Consider the following 22,960-nt stretch of genomic DNA (forward strand, 5'->3'; position numbering starts at 1 on the left):
TGGAACGATTAAACCGCGAGCTGGTGCTGGGCGCTGGCGGCGGCCGCTAGCGGCGGGGCAGCGGCAGTAGGAGCTCCGCAGGGCCCGAGCGGGGCGGGGCCCGGGGCAGCAGGGGCGGCCCGGAGGCGCCTCCGGGACAGGTAAGCAGCGCGGGGGGTTTGCAGTCGCTTTCTCCGGCCTCTAGGTGTCACGATGGGGCTCGGGCTGGGACCCGCCGCGGCGCCGCCGATGGGGAGCGGGGCTTTGTCTCCCTCTACCGTCCCCATCGCCCTGATGCCGGCCTGGTACTGCCGCCCATCGGCCTCCCAGAGCAGCGCCTCTGCCGGAACCAGGCCGGGCCTGGATAAATAGACAGAGGCGCGGCTGCTTAGCTCGGCCTTGCCCAACCCGCCGCCGCCTCACCCTCTCCGCCGCCGCCAACCACGGCCTGCTGGAGTGACTCGGGTTTTATTTAACTCGTCCGCCATTATGGAAACGACTAACCCCGGGCGTTCCTGTCCCCGCAAAAAACCTCTGTTCAAAACACCCACCCGCCCGCCTTGATCCTGGCCGAGTCGATTGGGTTTCCTCCCCCCCCCCCGTTTCCCAGCTCCTCCCGAGCCGCCCCCATTAACCTGCGGCCTAATCCTGCCACCTCCCGCCTCTTCTGGCTCGCTTCTCGTTCCGCCCGGTCGCCTCCGCCCCGCGTCGATTCCCGCCCGTCTCCGCTTCTGCTTTTCTCTCCCTCCTCCCCATGCCCGGACGTCCTCGTCCCGTCCCAGCTGACCGTCCCCGGCCTGCTCCGTCCGCGTCCTTTTCCCCCGATGGTCCTGCGTGTCCGCGCTGCCCGTCCCTGCCCGCCTGCTCCCGCCGGCCGCCGCCTCGCTGTGCGCGCTGCGGAGTGAGAGGCGCTGCGAGCTCAAGATCGGGACTCGAGCTCCCTCTTGCAAGGCAGGCTGAGCTGCAGCGCCATGCAGCGCGGGAGAGCGCCAGGCGGGGACGCCCGAGCTCGCCCGCCCGGCCTGGAACCGGGAAGGAGCTCACGCGGGGCTCCCCTTTTCACCTTTACCGGGGAAGATCCTTTCGTAAAGTTACGATGGTGTCAAGGAAGGGGGGGGGGGAGAGACTTCACGATCTCATTCATACCCCGAGTCATGACTTTGGCCTCGACGCTACCACCTAGTCCTGATTATCTTTGTGCAGATACTATTCTTAAAGGGGAAAAAAAGTAATACTTTAAGGGAAAGCCCTCTAAAATTGCCAGAAAATTGGGCCACGCAATTCCGGAGGTTGTAGAGATCTTCCTTTATACATCCTCATGTATAATCCAAGAAGGTTTGGGTGAGGGGGATCTCCCAGCCCTGAAGAAGAGAAGTCTATTACTACTTTGACTCTATAGCTTCCTGAAGGTTCTCCTGCGGTTTTATTTTAAGAAAAGAACTCTTTCACAAGGGGAATATACCAGAAATTTGCATATTACTTTATATGCCTTGTTTTAAAATATATTGCTCTGAATATATGCTGTCAATTTAATCTGAGCAGTTGAGAACATGCTTGAGGTTGCTAGTGTGAAATTGGTGGGCCTGTTAAATATATTTCTCCAAAGTAGGTTAGGGTGAGTGATAGCAAGTTGCCCAAGCCATCCTGGGTAATCTTGACGGATAAGTCATAATTGCATCACCCTAGTGAACTGCCTTCTAAAATGGGGAGAGGAGGGGTATTGGTCATAGCTAACCAGCTTTGATTCTGACCATTTATTTACAGTTACATGTTCTTTACAGAATGAGGTGGTCCACGAGGGGAGATTTAAGTGAAATAATAGACCCATGCTACTATAATTATATTATGCTAGCCCATAGTTGGTGCAGCATCTTGATGTAGCTAATGCTTCTATGTTGTCAGTGGACATCATTGCTGTTTTGCTGTAATAGTTAGAATTCTGCTTGATTTCCCAAAAAATATTCTTTTGGGCTCCCAGTATTGTAGTGATTGTCTGAGTAGTCATTTAAACCTAAAAGTGTATTCCAAACTAGTATCTCTCACCCACATATATTTTAAAACACAGTTCTAAAGTCTTGCCCATTTGTCATTCGTCTGTCACTTTCTAGTGCAAATGAGTCATCTCTAAATAAGCACAGTAAGCTGTTTTATGGGTTACATTCTGTTTCTTATTTTACTTTCAAACTTTCCTACCATGAAAACAGGTGGACCTTGTGTGCTCCTTAACTTACTCTTTTGCAGGCTTTGGGCAAGTAGTGTACTGAACAAAGTGGTGCAAGGGAACAAATGAATTTGAGAGGCGGGGAGTAACTTAATCAAGGCTACTCTTACATATTCATGCTTATCTGATGGTGTTAGAGTTGGCTGATACTGGCGGCAGTAGACTCTATTGAGCAAAAGTTAACCTGTTGGGACTAGGCTGCACTGACATCTGAAAGACATGCCTATGTAACAGTGCACTGTAGTTCCATTTATTTCATTGGGGATTCCAGGACAGATAAAAGAAAGTACTTATTCACATAGCACACAGTTAAATTATGGAGCTGTCTCCCATAGGAGGAAGTGATGGCCACCAACTTGGTTGGCTTTAAAAAAAGGATTAAACAAATACATGGAGGTCAAGACTATCATCAACAACTACTAGCCATAATTGCTACGTTGTACCTCCACTGTCAGAGGTAGTATACCAGTTCCTGGGAATTACAGGTAGGCAAAGAGCTGTTGCACTCATGTCCTACTTGCAAGTTCCCCACAGGAATCTGGTTAGTCATTGTGAGAACAGGATGGTGGACTAGATGAGCCATTGGCCTGATCCAGCAGCATCTTCTTATGTTCTTATGATTAAATCTTATCTTAGGATTTAATTTAGGATTAAATTTAACTTAGTTTAGGATTTAATTTAGGATTAAATTTTCCCCAGTATCAGATACATTCTTCCTCTAATAGCCTGGTCTTCTGAGCTGTAGTTCAGACTTGCCTGGTGTTATGCTCCACCTCCATCTACACTGCTTCTACTTATCTTTTTATCTCCACCTGTGTTGAACTCTCATATATCTGTAAAACTTCCAGAAATCTCCTGGCATATTGAGGCATTCACCTTGGTTTTAGATCTGAATGTATCAATTGATTCTAATGTTGCAGTTGTTGAATTCTCAGCAGTACTGCTAAGGATTAAATGTACCCTTGCTACTTCTGTCAAAACTTGGTGTGTTTTATGAAATACAGTGGTACCTGGGTTACATACGCTTCAGGTTACATATGCTTCAGGTTACAGACTCCGCTAACCAAGAAATAGTACCCCGGGTGAAGAACTTTGCTTCAGGATGAGAACAGAAATCGTGCACAGCAGGAGGCCCCATTAGCTAAAGTGGTACTTCAGGTTAAGAACAGTTTTAGGTTAAGAACAGACCTCCAGAACGAATTACGTTCCTAACCCGAGGTACCACTGTATTCTGAATGGTTGAGCCAATGGGCAGCAGTTTGGGAATCTGCTTCATAGCTAGGGAACCTGACTTTATTTTCAAAACTTAAGTTCACTTTTAATGTGAATTCTTGTACCTGGTAGAATTCATTTATTTTTGTAAATTTCACTTTCCCTACTGTGCCATTACATATAAGTAACTTCCAGTTTGTACATTCAGAGGTGATGTTGGACACAGATAAATATGTAAAATAAGAACCCTGGAGTGGCTTCAATCAGCCTATTTTATTAGCATAGCTGTAATTACAAAATGTGGTGGCCTTTGTAACATGTAGTATAGAACTCAGGATTTTTAGAGTTTGCTCCACCTTTGTAAAATAAATTTCAAGTACTGTTGATTTAATCCTATAACCATTTAGCTGGGGGCTAAATGCTTTGAACTCAGTGGAACTTAGTTCTCAACTGACATGCATAGACTTTGTTGTTAAGAACATGGAAAGTTGCCTTATATAAAGTCAGATTAGCCTAGTATTGTCTTCTCAGATTGGCAGCAGTTCTTCAGGGTCTCAGGCAGGGGTCTGTCTCATCACTTGCCACCTGATTCCTCTTAACTAGAGATGACAAAGATTGGGCCTAAATATATTATACATGCAAAGCAATTGCTCTACAATTGAGGTATGAATACTTCAGTGAAAATGGTTCCACATAAACAAGGGAACCTTTTTGAATCTCACTGCGGTGGAATAGCTTTCCCTCTGGGTACAGTCTTGGAAACTTACTTAACAAGAAAGAGGAAATTTATCTCGGTGTTATCCAAATAGACCTTCTCCATTGCTTGCTGTCAAATGGCTTAAATAGCATCTCATGCACAGCATTTTATGCTTTTATTCATATCTGCAGCTTCTGAGCTCCTGGGGGAAAGCTAGGTAAGGAAGGTGTGACGTTTATGGACTACAATTTTTTTCATGCCTGACCATTGGCCATGCTTGTTGGGGCTGATGGAAGTTGTAGTCCAGCAACATCCGGAGGTTCCCCATACCTATTGTATGTATGTGTGTCTGTGTGTGTACTCTGTCATTGAGTCTGGGGCAACCTCCAGTTGCTTTCAAGCTCTCTGGAACGTAACAATTTTGTTCAGAGTTCATGGATCTTTGTGTTGGTTTCTTGTAAGCAGACGATCTTTCACACTGAAGCCAAAGGGATCTTTTTGCATTGGCTAGAAAGTGAAACAAGGCGTTAGCCAGAAGTGTCCAGTTTAGAAGAGGCAAGTGTTGAGGGGTTGAGATCTTTTCCCTCTCTCACCCTCCACTTAACCCAGAAGATGGATTCATAAGCTAGTGTTGGAAAATATCTTTTTTTCTGCATATTCTCTGATTAATCCCAATGGTGGGTCACCTTGATACCTTGTTGATTCCCCAGTGTCAGGAAGGAGCATTCATATCAAAAGGGTTGCTCCTAATGGCACCTGATGTATTCTCCAGCTCTTGACAGAAAGATCGTGAGAGAGAAACACTGGTTTTGCCTTTGGCCATGGTTGACTGCTACTGCAAGATCCTTTTCAAAACACTCTTTAAAATAGAGGAGGAGGGGATGTGGGATCGGAGGAGGCATAGCTGGGTAGAGCTGCTATTTGGAAGCACTCCAGTACTCCTTGCTTCTTCGGAAGCAAAGAAACTACATTAGTGAAAGCTTCTAGGGCAGGGTTTTTATGGAAGAGGAGCTCTCTGACATTCCTGATCAGTTGGAATAAGACTTTGGGGCACAATTTACTGCAAGCTAAGCTAAACAAGGGCTAGTGGGGAAATATACATGCTGGATACTCAGAAATTTTCCAACTCTGGTCTACAGTATGTTGAGTTCTTACATGTGTGTAAAATGACTTAAACATCAACTGAAAGCTCACACATTTGCATACTTTATTTTAAAGCTTTCATACAAGCTTGGGATCTTGGTCACTTACTGGAATATTACATTAAGACAACAACAACTTTGCACAAGTGAGAGTAACCTCTTTTAACACTTTCTCTTCTGATGGCAGTTTCAAAATGACAGGTTCTCACCAGCTTAGTGTGAGTAAGGATCATAAATGTTCATACATTTATCATTGAAAACCAGGGAGAGTTCATATGTACAGCTGTGGAATAACATGAAGATATATGACACAGATCTAAATTGACTGAAATTCTGAATATATCTGCAGCATGTGACTAAGAAAAAATATGTATAAATTCTTAATTACCGTAGTTGAGAATATTGTAAGCTTCAGTGGGCATGTCTGCTATTAGTTAGGCACTGTTTTTCCTGGTGAACTAAATTTACTGCCCTTTAAAAGATTATTGTACACTTCAAAAGCCAAGAGAACAGATGTTCTAGGTACTCAATTCTTGGGATTGAGTAACTGACTCCCAGGTTTTTCTGAAGCTGTCTCTGGAGTGAAATGAGTTACTCATAAGCATTTCAAAAATAGGCTTGGCAGAATCCTTAAAATCAGCATTTAACCTAGCAAAGGTCAAAAAATGCCTTATTCACCTTTGCGATGCTTAACTTGTAAGCCTTCCTGGATCCAACTAATTGTCTATCTAGTCCAGCATCTTATTTACAAAAGTTTTCAACTAAAATTGAAGCCTGAAAATAGGATTAAAGGCAACAGCTCTCCCCTGTAGCAATTGGTGTTTAGAGATATACTGCCCCTGAATAAGATGATTTGACTTACCGTAGCTTTCATGATAGGTGTTTCCATGAATTTGGCTAACTTTACTTAAAACCACCTAGGTGGCTATTGTACAATAGTGAATCATTGTCTTCAAGTTGAATCTCTTAAAAAGGTGAAAGAACTTTTTGGAGAAGTATCTTCCATTGATGCGGAATATTTCCCTTTTTAATACTAGCTACTTGGAAATAAATGTTGGAAATTTAGCTCAAGACAGAGGGTGCTGCTTTTAGTAAAAAACAGTATGAACATTTTTGGGGTAACTATAACCTGAGTTTTATTTGTGTGTTGTTGTTTTTTTGTATTTAGGGAACAGCTTTTGTAATAATATGCTCTATCTAACATTCCCTTTGTTGTTATAGTTGTTAATAAAGTCTCATACTGTCTGCCTCTTTGTTTGCTTGTTTATAATAATCTACATGTAGTGGAGCAAAAACATGTTTGTTGTGAACCTTTAGGTTAACCAGTTAATGTCATGCATGATAGCATAATTTTAAAACAGCAGGGTAACATACAAAACTTTCCCTTGAACATGGCTGCTCAGGCATAGAAAGTACCAGTAAGCAAGTAGCATTTTCTTTATGATGTTAAGGAAAATACAGGCTGAGGCAGATTTGGATGCCAGTTATGTTGTAGTCAACAGATAGGAGTGATCGCAATTGCATTTTGATTAAATTGCTTCCTCTAAAAGGTGGTACTGTCTTCGCTTTCTGGACCTTTGTGTAGCATCAGGAACTTGAGTGTATTCTGTGGATCCAGAGCCTTGTTTGAACTCGTCCCACCGTGATGCAGCTGTCCCATTGAGGGGGTTTTTTTTTAATTGAAGCTGTCAAGTTCCTTAAATAAATGTTAAGATTGGTGTGTGTGGTTTTTTAACATCTGTATGCTAGTAAGAACAATAGCTCTGAAGAAAAATGCTACACTTTTCAAAATATCATGCCCTATATTTTTGCAGGCATATTTTAGTAGAGCCAATCATATTTCAGGCATCTGAAGGCAACCCTGTTTCAGGAAGCTTTTAATGTGTTCCTTTATTTTGTTGGAAGCCACCCAGAGTGGCAGGTGGGCTACTTGAAATATTAATATTATTTCAAGACAGTGCTTCTTGTCACCTGTTCTTTTATAATTTATAATAATGTTTTTCATAAAATTTATATACCACTATTGCTTTAAAAACCAACCAACCAACCTGAAAGCTTTAAAAACAGCAATCTTGGGGGGGGGGGAGAGAGAGAGAGAGAATATGCAGACTTTTAAAAATAGGAAGTGCCAGTTTAGTTATTCAAATAGTTTTATATCAATTAATCTAACCTGTTAATTGGCTCAGTTTTCCAACCCAACTTCTCGTGTTGTAAAAGACAGCTAAACTTTACAGGTTATTCTTAGCAACTTGCTGTGACTCCACTGTAAAAATTAATCGGAGATCCAGAGCAGAACTTGAGTAGGTGTGTTCTGCAATGGCCAAGGCTGGAAACATGGGCTTCTGCTGCAGGTGCGCAGAGTGAGCCAATCCAAATGAACTCTAAAATTCACAGAAGCAAATTAAAAACTGACAGCACGCACTGCAGGCATTCAGACTTTTCTCTTCTGCCATGGTTTTAAAAACAGAAAAATGTTTCAGAATGTCTCCAAAACAGTTGATGGCATCTTTTTTTAAGTGCTTAAAATTGTGCTAAGTGCTATGCAAAAATTATTAAGACAGACAAGTCGGAGGGCAAGGAAAGGAAGAACATTTAGAAAGATGCATAATAATTCACTAATTTTGGATAAAAAGGGTAAAAGCTATTTTATGGTTCATAAATGTAATTACTACATTAAAGTGGCAATATGCCTTTTTGCAAATTCTAAGTGGGCTGGTTCCCCTATAAGGCCTCACAACTGTAGAAGCTCAAATTGCACATGCTTCCACTTACTGATGCTCAAATTAAATGCTGTGGTGCTTGTTGAAGAACGGTATGTTGAGGCCTTTCCATCAATGCTGCTATTCCTTTTGTTTTAAGGGGGGTGCGCACACACAACAGCCCTGATGTAGTTGACCAGAAAGTGAGTCATTGGGTTCTCTCAAAACTTAGTCCTATAGAGGTGACCTTTAGAGCATCAAGCTAACCAAATATTCTCTTTTTTCTGATCTTTTGATTTCTGGATTTCCCCCCTCTTTCCTCCTATGCAGACACATTAGCTGGCCTGCTAGGATATGGAAGTATTTATTTTGTGGGGAAGTTTAGGCAAGAGATGTGAGGCTGTCTCAGTGTTGACAAGCAAAGCAACCCACCCACACTGCAAATCATGTGGTCAGCTTCTGGGCAGGGAGACAGGAGAGCTTATTAAGCGCATGCGTTGAATCTCACTGTTAACTGTCATGCAGGCGGATGTAATACTGAGATACTCAGACAGCTGCTGGCAGAAAGCAGGAAACTAACTTAAAACCAGTGGGACTCATTGCATGTCAATTTGTTTTGCATTGCTTTGTCAATTTTCTGTTTCTTAGTTATACTGACACTGGAATCATTATTTTTGCAAAATGTTGGGTGCTGCTGCAGTATCAACAATCACATGGGTCTCTAAAAGTATCTATTATGCTGGAGGAAATGTGAAGTGCATGGACAAGAGCAGTGTTTTCCAAAGGTTAAGTGTGAAGAAGGTAGAACACATTCCTTATACCTTGTATACTCATCAGGACAATCCTCATTCTATATCAACCTCACTTTTGTTACTTTCAAAGAGATGGAATAGATCCAAGGGCCTAATGTAATCCTGTACCAGATAGTGGTGTCTTGCATGTGAGCTAAACACCTAAGCAAGTTAACATATTTAAAGCAAAACAGAAGTTAAGCCATAATCCCTTTTTCTTCAACACCACCTACCAAATAATGGTTCAAAATAGCAAGTAAAAAGCTCTGCTCTTACTTGCCTTTCAGTGAATGTAGTTTTATCTCGGAGCTAATCAACAGGATTTTTTTTAGCCTCACCTGCTGTGCAGGCTTGTGGTGAGGATAAAATGGAGAGAAGAGTCATATATACAACCTTGAGCTCCATGGAGGGATAGAAATGTAGTAGCAATAATAAGTGTTTTAGGTGTGGTTTTCTATTCCAAGCTACATTCCAATATATTGTGGGGAACTGGAATGGCCTAAAATGAAACAAGGTGTTGCTAGAAGTTGGCTTCCCTGGATCATTTGGTTTGAAAAAAACATGCAACTTTTTCATCCCAATACATTACTGTACTACCAGTGGGACAATAAAGCACCCCATTAGCAAATCAGTACAATTTGTGGGTGTCCCAGGTACTTTCTGTACACCTTTTGTATACAGAAAGAAAACACGCTGGTGACACGTTGAACTTGGGGAGCATTGTGTACTACCATGCAGACAAAAATGTCCCAGAAGGACAATCCTGTGTTAATTCCGTAACAAAAAGTACACGGCTGTAATTTAATCCCTAAAGTCTGCATCTGGATTAATTTTAAGTGCTCAACTCTGGGATTTTTTCATGGCACCACCAGAGTTGTGCTTTTTTAATGGAAGAGGTTGGTTCATTCCTTTAATTTTAATGTTATCATTGTGCAACAAATTGCTAGTGTGGGTAGATGAGTGAATGCTGTACATAGATTTATTTGCAGGATTAAGGTAAAAGGTAAAGGTACCCCTGCCCGTACGGGCCAGTCTTGACAGACTCTGGGGTTGTGCGCCCATCTCACTCAAGAGGCCAGGGGCCAGCGCTGTCCGGAGACACTTCCGGGTCACGTGGCCAGCGTGACATCGCTGCTCTGGCGAGCCAGAGCCGCACACGGAAACGCCGTTTACCTTCCCGCTAGAAAGCGGTCCCTATTTATCTACTTGCACCCGGAGGTGCTTTCGAACTGCTAGGTTGGCAGGCGCTGGGGCCGAGCAGCGGGAGCGCACCCCGCCGCAGGGATTCGAACCGCCGACCTTTCGATCGGCAAGCCCTAGGCGCTGAGGCTTTAACCCACAGCGCCACCTGCGTCCCTATTTGCAGGATTACTGTAGTCTTATTAAAAATAATTCTAAAGGTTGACTTCCAAATTTCCAGTTCAGATAAAGACTTTTCTTTCGCCCTCTTTTTAAAGAAAGAACATTTAATGTTCTTAGGTACTCCAACCCTCTGGGGTTAGAATAAGCTAAGATTTTAAAATACTGTTTTAATTTTAACAGATCTCAGATGGGCCTTTCCCCACATGTCAACTGTCTTCTGTTTGCTTTTGCTTTTGCTGTGGCACTGAACCACCCGCATTTGTGTGGGCTCTTCTTTGTTTTGGCCCACGTTGTCAGCCTTTTTGCTGTTCTCTTCCTGTGAACTATTGACACTTCCACAGCAGCCATTTACTTTGTATTGGCAGTGTACCAGGCACTCAGTTTTAGGTGTGTATCCACGCAACATTCTGAACATGTTCCAGTTTCCCTTCCACTTAGTTGATTTTTCCTGCTTGGAAAGAAGGGTAAAGAAGGGTATGGTTGCAAAAGCTGGCTGATCCAAAACAAAGTATTTGGAGGTTGTGCTTTTCTGACATCTTATTTTGGGGTTGCTGCCTCGCCTGTGCCATTTTGGTACATCACATCACACCTAGACCATTTATTTCCAGGAGCAGCCAGGGCAACTTGCCTTTTCCTTTCACTTTTGACTAATGGCTACTGCTGAAAGTAATGGTGGAGGGGTTTCATGGTGTCCCCAGAGACTCAATCTTTTTGACACTTTTTGGGAGGGACAAAAAATTCAGAAGCAGCTTTGCATTAGCCCAAAAATACTATATCTGACTCATGGGATGCAGGAGGAAGAAAGAAGTGTAAAATGCATGTATCCTTGTCCCCCAAATCCTGAGTTAGAATTACAATTCTTTCTCTTTTTTCACATTACAGACCTATATCAAGAGTGTGTAAGGCGTTGTATCCATAATATTTGTGAGCAGGGGTCTTTGTTCTGAGCATTTCTTTTTTCAGCAAATGCAATGTGTCATTCATGTCTGATCAGATTTCTTAAGGTGTGAGACTCTGTCCCCCCATTTCTTGCAAGCTGCTGAAACAACTGCTTAAGTGTAGCTTTTGTCTCCCCCTCTGTTTTCCAGCAGGAAGGTGACATGGAAGGGGAGGCAGTTGAAGCTATTGGCGAAGAGTCTGAAACTTTCATTAAAGGCAAAGAAAGGAAAACCTATCAAAGGCGCCGGGAAGGTGGGCAGGAGGAGGATGCTTGCCCAATGCCACCCAACCAGGCAGATGGGGCTGAAGTGGTACAGGAAGTCAATGCTGGTGTCCAGATGGTCATGATGGAGCAGCTTGATCCAACGCTGCTTCAGATGAAGACGGAGGTCATGGAAGGCACTGTGCAACAGGAAGCTGAGGCTACTGTGGACGACACGCAAATAATAACCCTACAAGTTGTGAATATGGAAGAGCAGCCTATAAACCTGGGCGAGCTCCAACTTGTCCAGGTGCCTGTCCCAGTGTCTGTACCTGTTGCTACCACTTCTGTGGAAGAACTTCAGGGGGCCTACGAAAATGAGGTCTCCAAAGGAGGCCTCCAGGAAGGGGAGCCTATGATCTGCCACACCCTCCCTTTGCCGGAAGGCTTCCAGGTGGTAAAAGTTGGTGCAAATGGTGAGGTGGAGACGCTGGAGCAAGGTGAACTTCAGCCCCAGGAGGATCCTAATTGGCAGAAAGACCCAGACTATCAGCCCCCAGCCAAAAAGACAAAGAAAACCAAAAAAAGCAAACTTCGTTATACTGAGGAGGGAAAAGATGTGGACGTGTCTGTATACGACTTTGAAGAGGAGCAACAGGAGGGCTTGTTGTCAGAGGTCAATGCGGAGAAGGTGGTGGGCAACATGAAGCCCCCCAAGCCAACAAAAATTAAAAAGAAAGGTACATGGGACATTGGATTTGGGGAGCAGGAGGGGGGCATCTTCAGTATCTATTCTGGATAGGAATTACTGCTCTCTTCCTGAATACATCATCATCTTAGAGCAAAGAGCCTTGCCAGCCTTGAAACCCAGATATGTTTTGATAGGAGACTTGACTGTCTTTGATACCTCATTGTGGCCTGTTGAGATCAAGAAAGGGTTTTTGTCCCCACTTTTAAAAATAATCTGGTGTTTCCTTCCATGAAGATTTAAATACAGGGGTGATGGGTGGATTTCAGGATGTGAATTATCTAGTTTTCCCTCAGATCAGTGTTACCTCAGATCAGGAGTTGCCTCCTTAATTAATTTGTTTGATCTACTTCTATTGGTTTTATTAATGCTATCCCCTGATTTAATCTGATGTGGTATACTTTGTCCCCTTTGGATAGGTGCCTTGAAATTGGAAGTGGGGTGGAAGAAAAACATGAGGAGGATCCTGCCTCAAAGTGGGGACTTTGAACTGGATTTGCCTCTGTGGTGCTCCAGGTCATTTATGCATAGAGAAGGGTTGCTATTTTAAAACTGCTAAAGAGCCTTGCTTTCTGGACAGGAGTGAAGAAGACATTCCAGTGCGAACTGTGTAGTTACACTTGCCCACGCCGTTCAAACCTGGACCGTCACATGAAAAGCCACACAGATGAGAGGCCGCACAAGTGCCATCTTTGTGGCAGAGCTTTCCGGACAGTCACATTGCTGAGAAATCACCTCAACACTCACACAGGTACTTTAAAGGGAAAGGGTGACCTCTGTTTCTTTTGGGGGCCACATTCCCTCAGGGTTAGTGTATCGGAGGCTGCATGCCAGTGATGGATGGAGTCAGACACAAGGGTTCTGGATTAATTGATCCAGAATGAGAATTACGGTACCGTGCTTGAATTTTCACAGTGACTACCTCATAGTAGAGTCCCTAAACTTAGGCAAGTCTATTCAGGAGTAAGTGCTGTTGGGTGTAAAAGGATGATGCATGAATAAGTATGCAGTGAATTATTATTTTTAAGTACAACAGGCCAATATATCCAATGTTTTAAAAATCTAATGAAAGCAATTCCTTTCTGACTATACAAACAAACAAACAAGCAAAAACACACACTGCAGATGCCAGAAGCCTAGCAATTTGTTCTCAGGCGTTCACCGAGCCATACGACCAGGAAAAATGTTTTTTAAAAGTTTTATATTTATCAGATAAAATGCTGCCCCTTCCAGCTTTTCTGACACTGCATATAAAAAGAGGGGAAAGACTGTAAAAAGCCAAGAAAAACAAGGAAGAATGTTTCCAATGTGATGGAAGAATGGGACTGCTTCAGGCAAGTTTCCCATCTGTGGTGTAGGTGATGCTGCCAACCCATAAGCATTTTTTCTGGTACCTGCCTCTTGGTTTGTGGGAGCTACAGACTCAAGCCATCCTTGTGCTAATATTGGTCTACCAGTAATTTTAGATTCTGTGATATGAGAGGCAAGTGTCATGATTAAATCTACTGAATAAGCAAACAGGGCTGTATTTAATGTTAGTTCTGCTTGGAGAATACCCATTGAAATTAAAAGATGTGACTGAATTACATCCTTTAATTTCATTTGGTATACTCTGAGTAGAACTTGTTAGCCAGAACTCATACCAGTATATGCAAAAAGACCTGAATGGATTTTTATAGTGAATCCTAATGTGTCTTAACTGAACACTAGGCTTGGGGTTGCAGAAGAGAGGTTGAGGCTCATAGGAATGGGGGAAGAATTTGACACTGAAGCGATAGACTGGATTCTTTTTCAATCTGGACACCTCAGCATTTCAGATGTCCCAACCAGTCCTTGTCCTATTGTGAAGTTTCCTTTTTTTGCCCATGAGGGCTGGAAACTTCATTTTGAAACACTGAGAATTACTGGCTTCATTACTGTTAACACCAATCTGCATAATTTTGATCACCCCACAAAGTCCAAAACATAACTTCCAATAAAGCAGAAGCATAATTGAAATAAAAATGCCTTGCATCAATTGCTTCTCTGTGAAACAGTCACATTCCTTACCATGTCATTGAGTGGTAGGGCTTGGGTTTTTTTCTAGTTGGGATGCTATAGAAAATAAGTCTTACTTAACCACATGTACCATACTTAGCTTTATCAAGCATTCGGACCCTTAGCATGATAGCAACAGTGTACTTAATAATAATATCAGTCTTTTTAAATAGAGATTTTCTTGCCCATTTTTGATGCACCTTAAAATTAAGAAGGCAAACCTATTTCCTACAGATGAAGCCAATATCTGTTTAGCCTTTTTAATATATATTTATATATATTTGTCTCTGGGATCTCTCAGGTACTCGTCCTCACAAGTGCCCTGACTGTGACATGGCCTTTGTGACAAGTGGCGAGTTAGTTCGGCATCGCCGCTACAAACACACCCACGAGAAGCCATTCAAGTGTTCCATGTGTGACTATGCCAGCGTGGAGGTACGTTTTGAATCCAGGTTTCTAGTTGTAGGTAGGCCATACCCACTTAACTACCAGTATTATCCTGTCTCCATGCCTCCCCCCCATTTGAGGTTTTGGGTTTCTTTAATGGATATGGAGTTAACAAAGCCTGTGTCATATTGTTAGTTTCTTGACCACATATTTAGTGTTCCTAACTAGGTAACTTGCATCTTATGCAAGGGTTCTGTTATGGGCGTCCACATGTAAATGCAAAAACATGTATAGCCAGGTGCCCCTGGAACTACCCCCCCCCCAAAAAAAAAAATGCAGTTTCTGGTTTTGTAGGGGAGGTCTGTTGCCCAGAGTGGAAATATCAAAAATGACATTGGCAGGCCATAAGCAACTGTTTGGCTCCCAGAAAGCTTTTAGCCCCATAGCCATTCTGTTTTCTGTATGTCTCATCTTACAATTCAAGAAATGCAATAGGTAAAAATAGCACTGATTCATTTGTGAAAAGACAGTGAATGCAAAGCCCTTTCTTCTTACGGTACAAATCCCATCTTGGTATTCTTAACTTACAGGTGAGCAAGTTGAAACGCCACATTCGCTCTCACACTGGAGAGCGGCCATTCCAGTGCAGCTTGTGCAGCTACGCCAGCAGGGACACTTACAAACTGAAGAGGCACATGAGGACCCATTCTGGTACATATTTTGCAGAGGTGGCACAGAGGCCAGCACACACTGGAAGTTCTGTGCACGCTGCTCCTTTGGCATGTAAAACCCGTGTGCAATTTCTACATAATCTCAGAAACAGTGGGATGGGGCAGGGGGTGTCTGACTTAATATTCTAGTGGCTTTTCTTAAAGGCTGCTATGACCATTGTCACTGCTTGGATCAGCATTTCAAGAAGTGAGATTCCTTACAGACTTTTTTTAAAAAAATGTACAGTACTTGCTTTTTTGCAAACTGTTAGGGAAGTGTAATAACCTCTAACTGAACACTAAACTTGAAGTTCCCTGACAGCAGCTTCAAAGAGCGAAGGATATTTTGTAATTGGGAAAGAAGGAGATATTGGCACTCAACCACGTATCATTGTATCTGCCATGCAACATTTGAGAGATCTCTCTTCTTTGCCCCATAATTTGACTTTGATTGAGGGGATGCTGTCTCTCCAAGCCCACCCCTCAGGTCCTTTGATAGTTTACTGCCCGCAAATGAGCCTCTCTTGCTAACTGCTCCTCTCTTCTGAAAGGTGAGAAGCCCTACGAGTGTTACATTTGCCACGCTCGCTTCACCCAGAGTGGGACTATGAAGATGCACATCCTGCAGAAGCACACAGAGAATGTGGCCAAGTTTCATTGCCCTCACTGTGACACTGTTATTGCACGGAAGAGCGACTTGGGTGAGTGCCATGAGGCTTGAGGTTGAAGTACCAGATTCTAGTAAGAGAGGTGGTGATCATACTTCTCAGAGGAAAGGCTAGTTGGTTGGTCAACTAATATTAGTTTGATGGTCTAGAGAACAGGCTGAAGGCTGCTAAAGCTATGCAGGTCTGGCCCTGCAAAAATTGCCTTGTTGAGAGATTGCCTGAAAACCACATATAAGCTGTTTTTTGCTCCTCAGAAGTAATACAGTGTATAAATGCAGTTACTTGATTGCCTTTGTGGGTCTGATTTTCTTTCTATTTGGTTATGAGGGCCACATAACTACTTGCTAAAGTGGGAGCTTAGACTATAATAAGCCTATCAAATATCAGATTCCAGAACTCTAAAATTCCATGTGTGCAATAACAGATTTATATTTTTAATCCCACCGTACCTTGAAGGCTCAGAACAAAGTAGAAAAACAAATACAGAGGACATGGAGTCTTAGACACTGTGGGCTAAAATATTTATCTTAGGGCAGGAATTTGCCCGTTCAGCTGAACATTAATATAATCTCTAGGGAGTAAGCATGAGCACCTTGATGTATTCCACAGGCTATGCAGTAAAAGCAGAGCACTCTATGTGGCCTGTTTCTCTTTACCAGGTGTCCATTTGCGGAAGCAGCATTCCTACATTGAGCAGGGCAAGAAGTGTCGTTACTGTGATGCTGTATTCCATGAGCGGTATGCACTCATCCAGCATCAGAAATCTCACAAGAACGAGAAGCGTTTCAAGTGTGACCAGTGTGACTATGCATGTCGACAGGTGAAGAATATGTAAATGTTTAAGAATGTGGTTCTCACCCTGGTCGGGTGAGGCGCACAGATCAGGTGGGGGAGGATGCAAAATAATAAAGTGGGATAATGTAGACCGACACAGTGCCCACCAGATGTTGAATTACAACTCACATCAGCATGTTTGTAGCTGATGGTAGTTGTGGTCCAAGAACATTTGGAGGGCACCAGGTTGCCTACTCCTGCCCTAGAGTTATCCCCCACCCCACCCCTGCTGACTTGGTTCTTGGTTCCTTCTAGGAACGACACATGATTATGCACAAGCGAACCCACACTGGAGAAAAGCCTTATGCCTGTAGCCATTGCGATAAGACCTTCCGCCAGAAGCAGCTGCTTGACATGCACTTCAAACGCTACCACGATCCAAACTTTGTTCCGGCTGCCTTCGTTTGCTCCAAGTGTGGCAAAACATTCACACGCCGTGTAAGTGATTGGGGGCAAGGTTGCTGCATGAAGCAGGGCGTAAGACTGGTGCCTGAGAGAATAAGTTGAGTACTAATAGATCTTCCAGTTTCCTCGATGTGCTATATTGCTAACTGCCTTGGTGAGGTCAAACAGATATCTGACAAAAGCCAGCCCCATATGGCATTTTGCTGGATGTGTATCGCTTTCAAAATGGTAACTTTTCATGGGAAGGGCTGCAAAACCTAAATACACTTGCTGATTCCTGTTCTCTCTTTGGAGCTATGTCAAGCATATGATTGCTGGTGTGTATGTTCTCTTTGGGTGGGATTATTGGGAGAAGTAAAGTGTACCAATTAAAATTTGGCTCGTCATCACAGCTTACCTCTGATGTTGGGGCTTAGCCCCAGTTTTGGCAAATAAGATCATTTTTTTCGTTTTTTCTTTTGGGGGGATAAATCGGGGGGGGGGGTCATGCTTGGATTCAAGTGCTCTAATTTGATACAGCCAACGTCTTAACATTCACCTGGCTTTTTCTAATCAGAACACCATGGCCAGACATGCAGATAACTGCACAGGCCCTGATGGAGTCGAAGGAGAAAATGGAGGGGAGCCCAAGAAGGGGAAACGTGGGCGAAAGAGAAAGATGCGCTCTAAGAAAGAGGACTCCTCTGATAGTGGTAAGAACTGTAAGCTTATCTCTGAATCAGCTGTGACATCCTCACTTTGCTTATATGCTCAAGTCTCTGCATTATATTCTCATTGAGCTCTATAGTTACCAAGCCTTGCATGTCGCTCATAAAAAATAACTTGCCAATGGTCACTTAAGCACTACTAGCTGCAATTTTTCTTGCAGCTATAGAGTATAGGGCGGTATAAACATGTAATAAATAATAATAATGGCAACATCCAAGCTTTTGGCTTCCAAATTTGTTTTGCCTACCACCTGGCACACCAAAACAGGTCTATATCTTGGGTGTGAATGAGTGTGTTAATGTTAAGCTGCCAAGAAAGGGCAGTAGAGGTGATATTTTCCCCTCCCTTTGGGCTGGCTCATCATCTGTTTTACGTACAGCCTATATAGGATCATAGAATTGTAGAGTTGGAAGGAACCCAAGGGTCATCTAGTCCAACCCCTTGCAATGCCATTCTGTTCCAAGTCAAGGTGGGGGATGCTGGAAGGTGCCTCCAAGTGCAGAGCAGGGGAGTCATTTCTAACATGCAGTTCAGTGGGAAAGGCACTTCTTTGCAAGATAAATATACAGAAGACCCAAACCAGATGCTAAGTGTGTACACATCTGTACACTTGCCCATAGTGGTCACAGGACAGCTCAGTGAGTGGAAGTGAGAAGACACATGGACAAAAGGCACCAGGAATCTTTTGAAGTAGATCTGGAAGATTTTAAGGGGAGGACGGGATAAAGTTAATAGGGAAGTCATTAGAGCGCCTTGAAGTTCAGTATCCCACACATAATGATGAAATTCCTTAGGAGGCAATTTATTTATTTGCAATATGTTTTTTAAAAAAAACAATAATAAAACAAAATTCTGCTTCTTCATTCCACTGAAGAGCCATTCTGAATAGCTAATAAAAAGAAATTTATTGCTTCCACCCCACCCCTAGCACACATGTACAGTCAAAAAACCTCCCCTCCCGTTTCATTTTGGAGAGGTGTACTGACATCTTCAAAGTTCTACATTTCATTCATTCCTGATTAAAACCTGAAATGGCAATACTGCCTATGGGGAGCATATGAGCTGTTCCCGTTTTGTTGTTTTCATTGATAGATGCCCTGATTTAATTTTCTTTTTTTCAATATTGAAGAGGAAAATGCAGAGCCAGAATTGGATGATAACGAAGAAGAAGAGGAGACGGCGGTTGAAATAGAGGCTGAACCGGAAGTGGAACCTGTGGTTCCAGCACCACCACCGGCTAAGAAGCGAAGAGGAAGGCCGCCAGGCAAAGCCAATCAACCAAAACAGCCCCAGCGTAAGTCCTGGGCCATGGGAAAAAAGGAAGATAGTGCATAGGTGGTTTTTTTTTGGGGGGGGGTGTTGGAAGCTTTTGCAAGGTGCATTATAATAGAGACAAATATGACTGGCAATCAGTGGGAAATCGGATATCATCACTTAACATATTTTCAATAATATTTGCTACCATAAAGGTCTAGAAACTTGTGAGGGGCTGAGTACTCAAATGTCTTGAGAATTTGCACCAAATACTAGATTCTTGGTGAAGCATTTACACATGTAGGGTCAGGTTGGCTAGTTCTTAACACTCTGCTCAACTAAGATTGAACTTGCATGACCAAATCTAATTGGTCAGTCTCCCTGAATTGGATGTTTATGAGCATCTTGGTATTGTTAATGGCTGAACCCTTGTTCAGATTTCTAGAAATTTCATAAATCGGGGGTTGGAACAGAAACATTTATGAAACCAAGATGCCGTACATTCCATCTCAGGAGGTAATGAAAACCTCTTCTCAGAAGCTTGTGCAGCCACAGGAAAAAAGACCGTAACTCAGTGAACAGCACATTCCTTGCATGCAGATGATCCCTGTTCAGTTGCTGACATCTCCAAGTAGGGCTTGGGGAATCAATCCCCGCTCCAAAACCCTAGACAGCCCCTGCCAGTAAGTGTAATAATAATAATTTAATAATTTAATACCCTGCCCCATCTGACTGGGTCAGAAGGACCAATGGCCTGATTTGATAAAAGTCAGCTTTCTATGATGACTGAATTTTTATAACCTTAGGCAGTCAGCCTAAAAAAAATTATTCTTTCTCTCCAAATTCAACTTAAAGATGTGTGAGTAATACATGTCAGAGTACATTTCCTGTGATGGCATTCCATGGGCAAGACTCAGCTGTATATTCATGCTCAGTCTGACACACATTTTTCCTCTCCCTGCAGCCATCAAAAACATACCAATTTGAAGCCACATTGGTCAGAGACCAATTTTGCTATCACTCTTGGAATTGTTAAAATTAGAGAGGCCTTAGCTAGTCACTGTTGTCCAGCTATGAGTTTGTACAGTTCTCTGCCACACAGTGCACTGCCAGAGAATCGCAGCATATACACAGCCTTAGCTATGGTTATTGTGCCTAGTGTTGAGATACTGTGAAGTGGTATCCCCAGAGAGAGTCTGACTTTTACCCCGTTCTTATTTGATAGCAACAGCAATCATTCAGGTGGAAGACCAGAACACTGGTGCAATTGAAAACATTATAGTGGAAGTCAAGAAGGAGCCTGAAGCAGAGACTGTAGCAGCTACAGCAGGAGCTCAGCCAGCTGCGGTGGAAGCACCCAATGGAGACCTCACCCCAGAGATGATTCTTAGCATGATGGACCGGTGATGGAGGAAGAGTTATGCTCTTGACTGAACTGGCCTGGGCTCTTTTGAAGCGGCTCGATCCCTTTTATTTTTATTTTCCTTTTTACCTTATTTTTGGCTTTGGGAAATGCATCATTTTTAGACCATTTTACCAAACAACTCGGGAAACAAAACTTCAAATGATGTTAGAAAGTGATTTGCCTAGAACTCTCTCTGTTTAATGTTAGCCTATAACCGGATCATGGAACGTGGGGATATTTTTGAGTCCCCAGGGGTCTCCTGCAGGTCGCTGGATCCAGTTAACTCTGGACTGCATTGTAGTGACAGGCCATGGACAGCCTTTGCACGTAACGTGGAAAACATGGAAGCCCGGACTCGAGCCCACACTAACTGCTCTGGATCTGCTTTCGCGTTCCTTGAAGCCCTCTGGCCTCATTTTGCTCTATAGAGGTTTTTAAATGTAAATGCAGAACTCAGGAGGGTTGTAAAACTTTTATTGCATTTTAGTTTTTGCTTTCCCCCCCTCACCCACCCACCAACTCCACCCTTCCACTGACTGGCTCTGCGTCAGCAATGTAGGTTTGGCATGCTCCAGCTGGTGTCTTTCCTCCCAGATGCTTTGCTTTCTGCAGGGCATCTCTGTAATGATCAAGCTTGTAAATAACTTTTTTTTACATTTTAATCTTTTTTTCCATTTAATTAAGAGGTTTGTGGGGGGGAATGCAGTTTAAAGAAGAGAACCCTGTTATTTTAAACCAGTGGTAGCTAACATGGTGCCCTCTAGATGTTGCTCGATTACGGTTTCACTCTGACCATTGTCTCTGGCACTGATGGGAGTTGGAGTCAGACAGCATTTGGAGGACTGCAAGTTCCCCACCCCTGTTTTAAAACTCTTACAAAAATGAATTATGCAGGAATTGGTCCCAAATTAAATATTGGAACCTATCAAATTAGTGGAAGAGTGCTAGCCAAGTGTAATGATAGAACTCTACACCCCATTTCCGTTTCTAAATATATAGACTTGGTCTTGAAACGTGTCACTTAAACTCCCTTTTGAGTTTCAGGTTTTCACAACTCAATTTTCTTTGCTCACTTTTTTGTGTTTATGAATTCTGTGTTGAAAGCCAAGGTGTTAATTTGTATAGGGCTTCCCAGCCCTTGAAACCTAGGGCAAGAAATCATACTAGGTCATTAATTAAAAGATTTGGGGTTTTTAATTAAAAAGAAGAATAATGTGAAAATACAAAATGATGCCTGTATATGAACCATCACATGTTAAAACTACGTAAGCTTTTTATAGAGCCTCAGTCTTGCTGATTTCAAAAAGAATTTTCTTCTATGTATCGCTTTTAAGAGAGCTATCAGGTTAGCTATCTGATTCTAGGTTGATGCATTTTTGTACTTAGCTGTACTGTGTGATATTTTTCATTATTTTAGGAAACCAACATGAGATAAAATGTTATAAAAATACATAATGGGGTTTGGACTCTGGGAAGGAGAATATACTGCTGTACAGCTAATAAATAATAATGATGAACCTGTGTGCATGCTTTCTGCCTCTTTGGAACCTCAAAAAGTTTTGTGAAAAATACGATGGAACAAGTTTATAATCACTTTTAAGTGAAGGGGGAGTGAATACATGTTGCCTTTTTGAGCTGTTTGCATTCAGTGGGGAGATTTTCCCATTAAAGATGAATGGGCTTTCCCATGTATCATAACTATTATTTACTACATATGCATTTTAATCACATAGCACACAGTTAATGACACCTTTGGCTTTTTCATGCATTGTATTAATGGGCCATGCACAACACTTCTACAAAAGATGCTTAAAATGTACTTGCAAATTGGAATCCATGCACAAGATTCTGAGTTCTTCAATTTTCTTTGAAGCATAGTCGACCTAACAATATCAAATGTAAGACCTATTTTCAACCAAACTTGGCCTGCTGACTCTCCTCAAGGGGCAGGGGAATGGCACACCGGTTCCCAGTTTGCTATGGCAGGAGGAATATTGCTTCCCGCAATGGGGATTGGAGGAGGCTGTGCATTGCCAAAGAACAAAGGGGTGGGGAAGTAGTGAAAAAGCTTTATGGAATGGCAGGATATAGCTGAAGGGGGAGTAATAAACAGCACAGCTGTTATACCGGACTTTGGCGTTTCCAGAGTGCTTTCCTCAGTTGCTGAAGTGCTTCTCATGCATTCTCAGAAATGTTTGTGACAAATTGGTGATGTTGGCCAATATCAGAGCTGAGCTATACTACTAACAACATTTTCTGGATTGTACCAATTAAGATAAGTGCATTTTTAATACATCTGTTCTAAAAAAGTGTGGGCTTCAGCACATAGAAAATCGGCTTATCAAGGGCTGAGGTTCTAGGTAGTACTTTTCATGAATAGCTATTAACGTGGCAAAGAAAGATCTGCTGTGGATAGCCAGTCTTATCTCGTAGTGGGTACATGTAAAAATTTTCTCTTGCACAAATTTTCTCTTGCAAATGTTCCCACTAGCTCAGTAAAGTGTGAGATGTAGCCTGCAAGTAAACATGCAAACTCCATATTTCCATAGAAAATTATACA

General features: G+C 42.7%; 1 protein-coding gene across 2 annotated transcripts; it reads left to right on the plus strand.

The window, feature by feature from the left end:
* The first annotated feature begins 10 nt into the window (after nucleotides 1-10).
* On the plus strand, nucleotides 11-21,917 carry CTCF (CCCTC-binding factor). 2 transcript variants are annotated; one of them, XM_083752244.1, is made up of 11 exons: nucleotides 11-140; nucleotides 11,195-11,984; nucleotides 12,573-12,743; nucleotides 14,331-14,464; nucleotides 15,007-15,127; nucleotides 15,678-15,827; nucleotides 16,454-16,614; nucleotides 16,884-17,066; nucleotides 17,590-17,725; nucleotides 18,871-19,035; nucleotides 20,221-21,917. In XM_083752244.1, exons 2-11 carry the CDS (start codon nucleotides 11,204-11,206, stop codon nucleotides 20,400-20,402), a joined length of 2,184 nt encoding a protein of 727 aa, XP_083608370.1. In that variant the 5' UTR covers nucleotides 11-140; nucleotides 11,195-11,203; the 3' UTR covers nucleotides 20,403-21,917. The 2 variants fall into 2 exon arrangements, with proteins under 2 accessions (XP_083608370.1, XP_083608369.1); XM_083752243.1 differs by having other exon boundaries at nucleotides 14-140; nucleotides 11,192-11,984.
* The last annotated feature ends 1,043 nt before the right edge of the window (nucleotides 21,918-22,960 follow it).

The sequence above is a fragment of the Podarcis gaigeae genome (assembly GCF_964106915.1).
Source record: "Podarcis gaigeae genome assembly, chromosome: 8".
NCBI lineage: Eukaryota > Metazoa > Chordata > Lepidosauria > Squamata > Lacertidae > Podarcis > Podarcis gaigeae.

Coding starts and splice junctions, on each gene's coding strand:
- CTCF (XM_083752244.1), top strand. CDS start 11,204: ATGGAAGGGGAGGCAGTTGAAGCTATTGGCGAAGAGTCTGAAACTTTC. Junction 14,465..15,006: donor GTGACTATGCCAGCGTGGAG/GTACGTTTTGAA, acceptor CTTAACTTACAG/GTGAGCAAGTTGAAACGCCA. Junction 17,067..17,589: donor GCAAAACATTCACACGCCGT/GTAAGTGATTGG, acceptor TTTTCTAATCAG/AACACCATGGCCAGACATGC.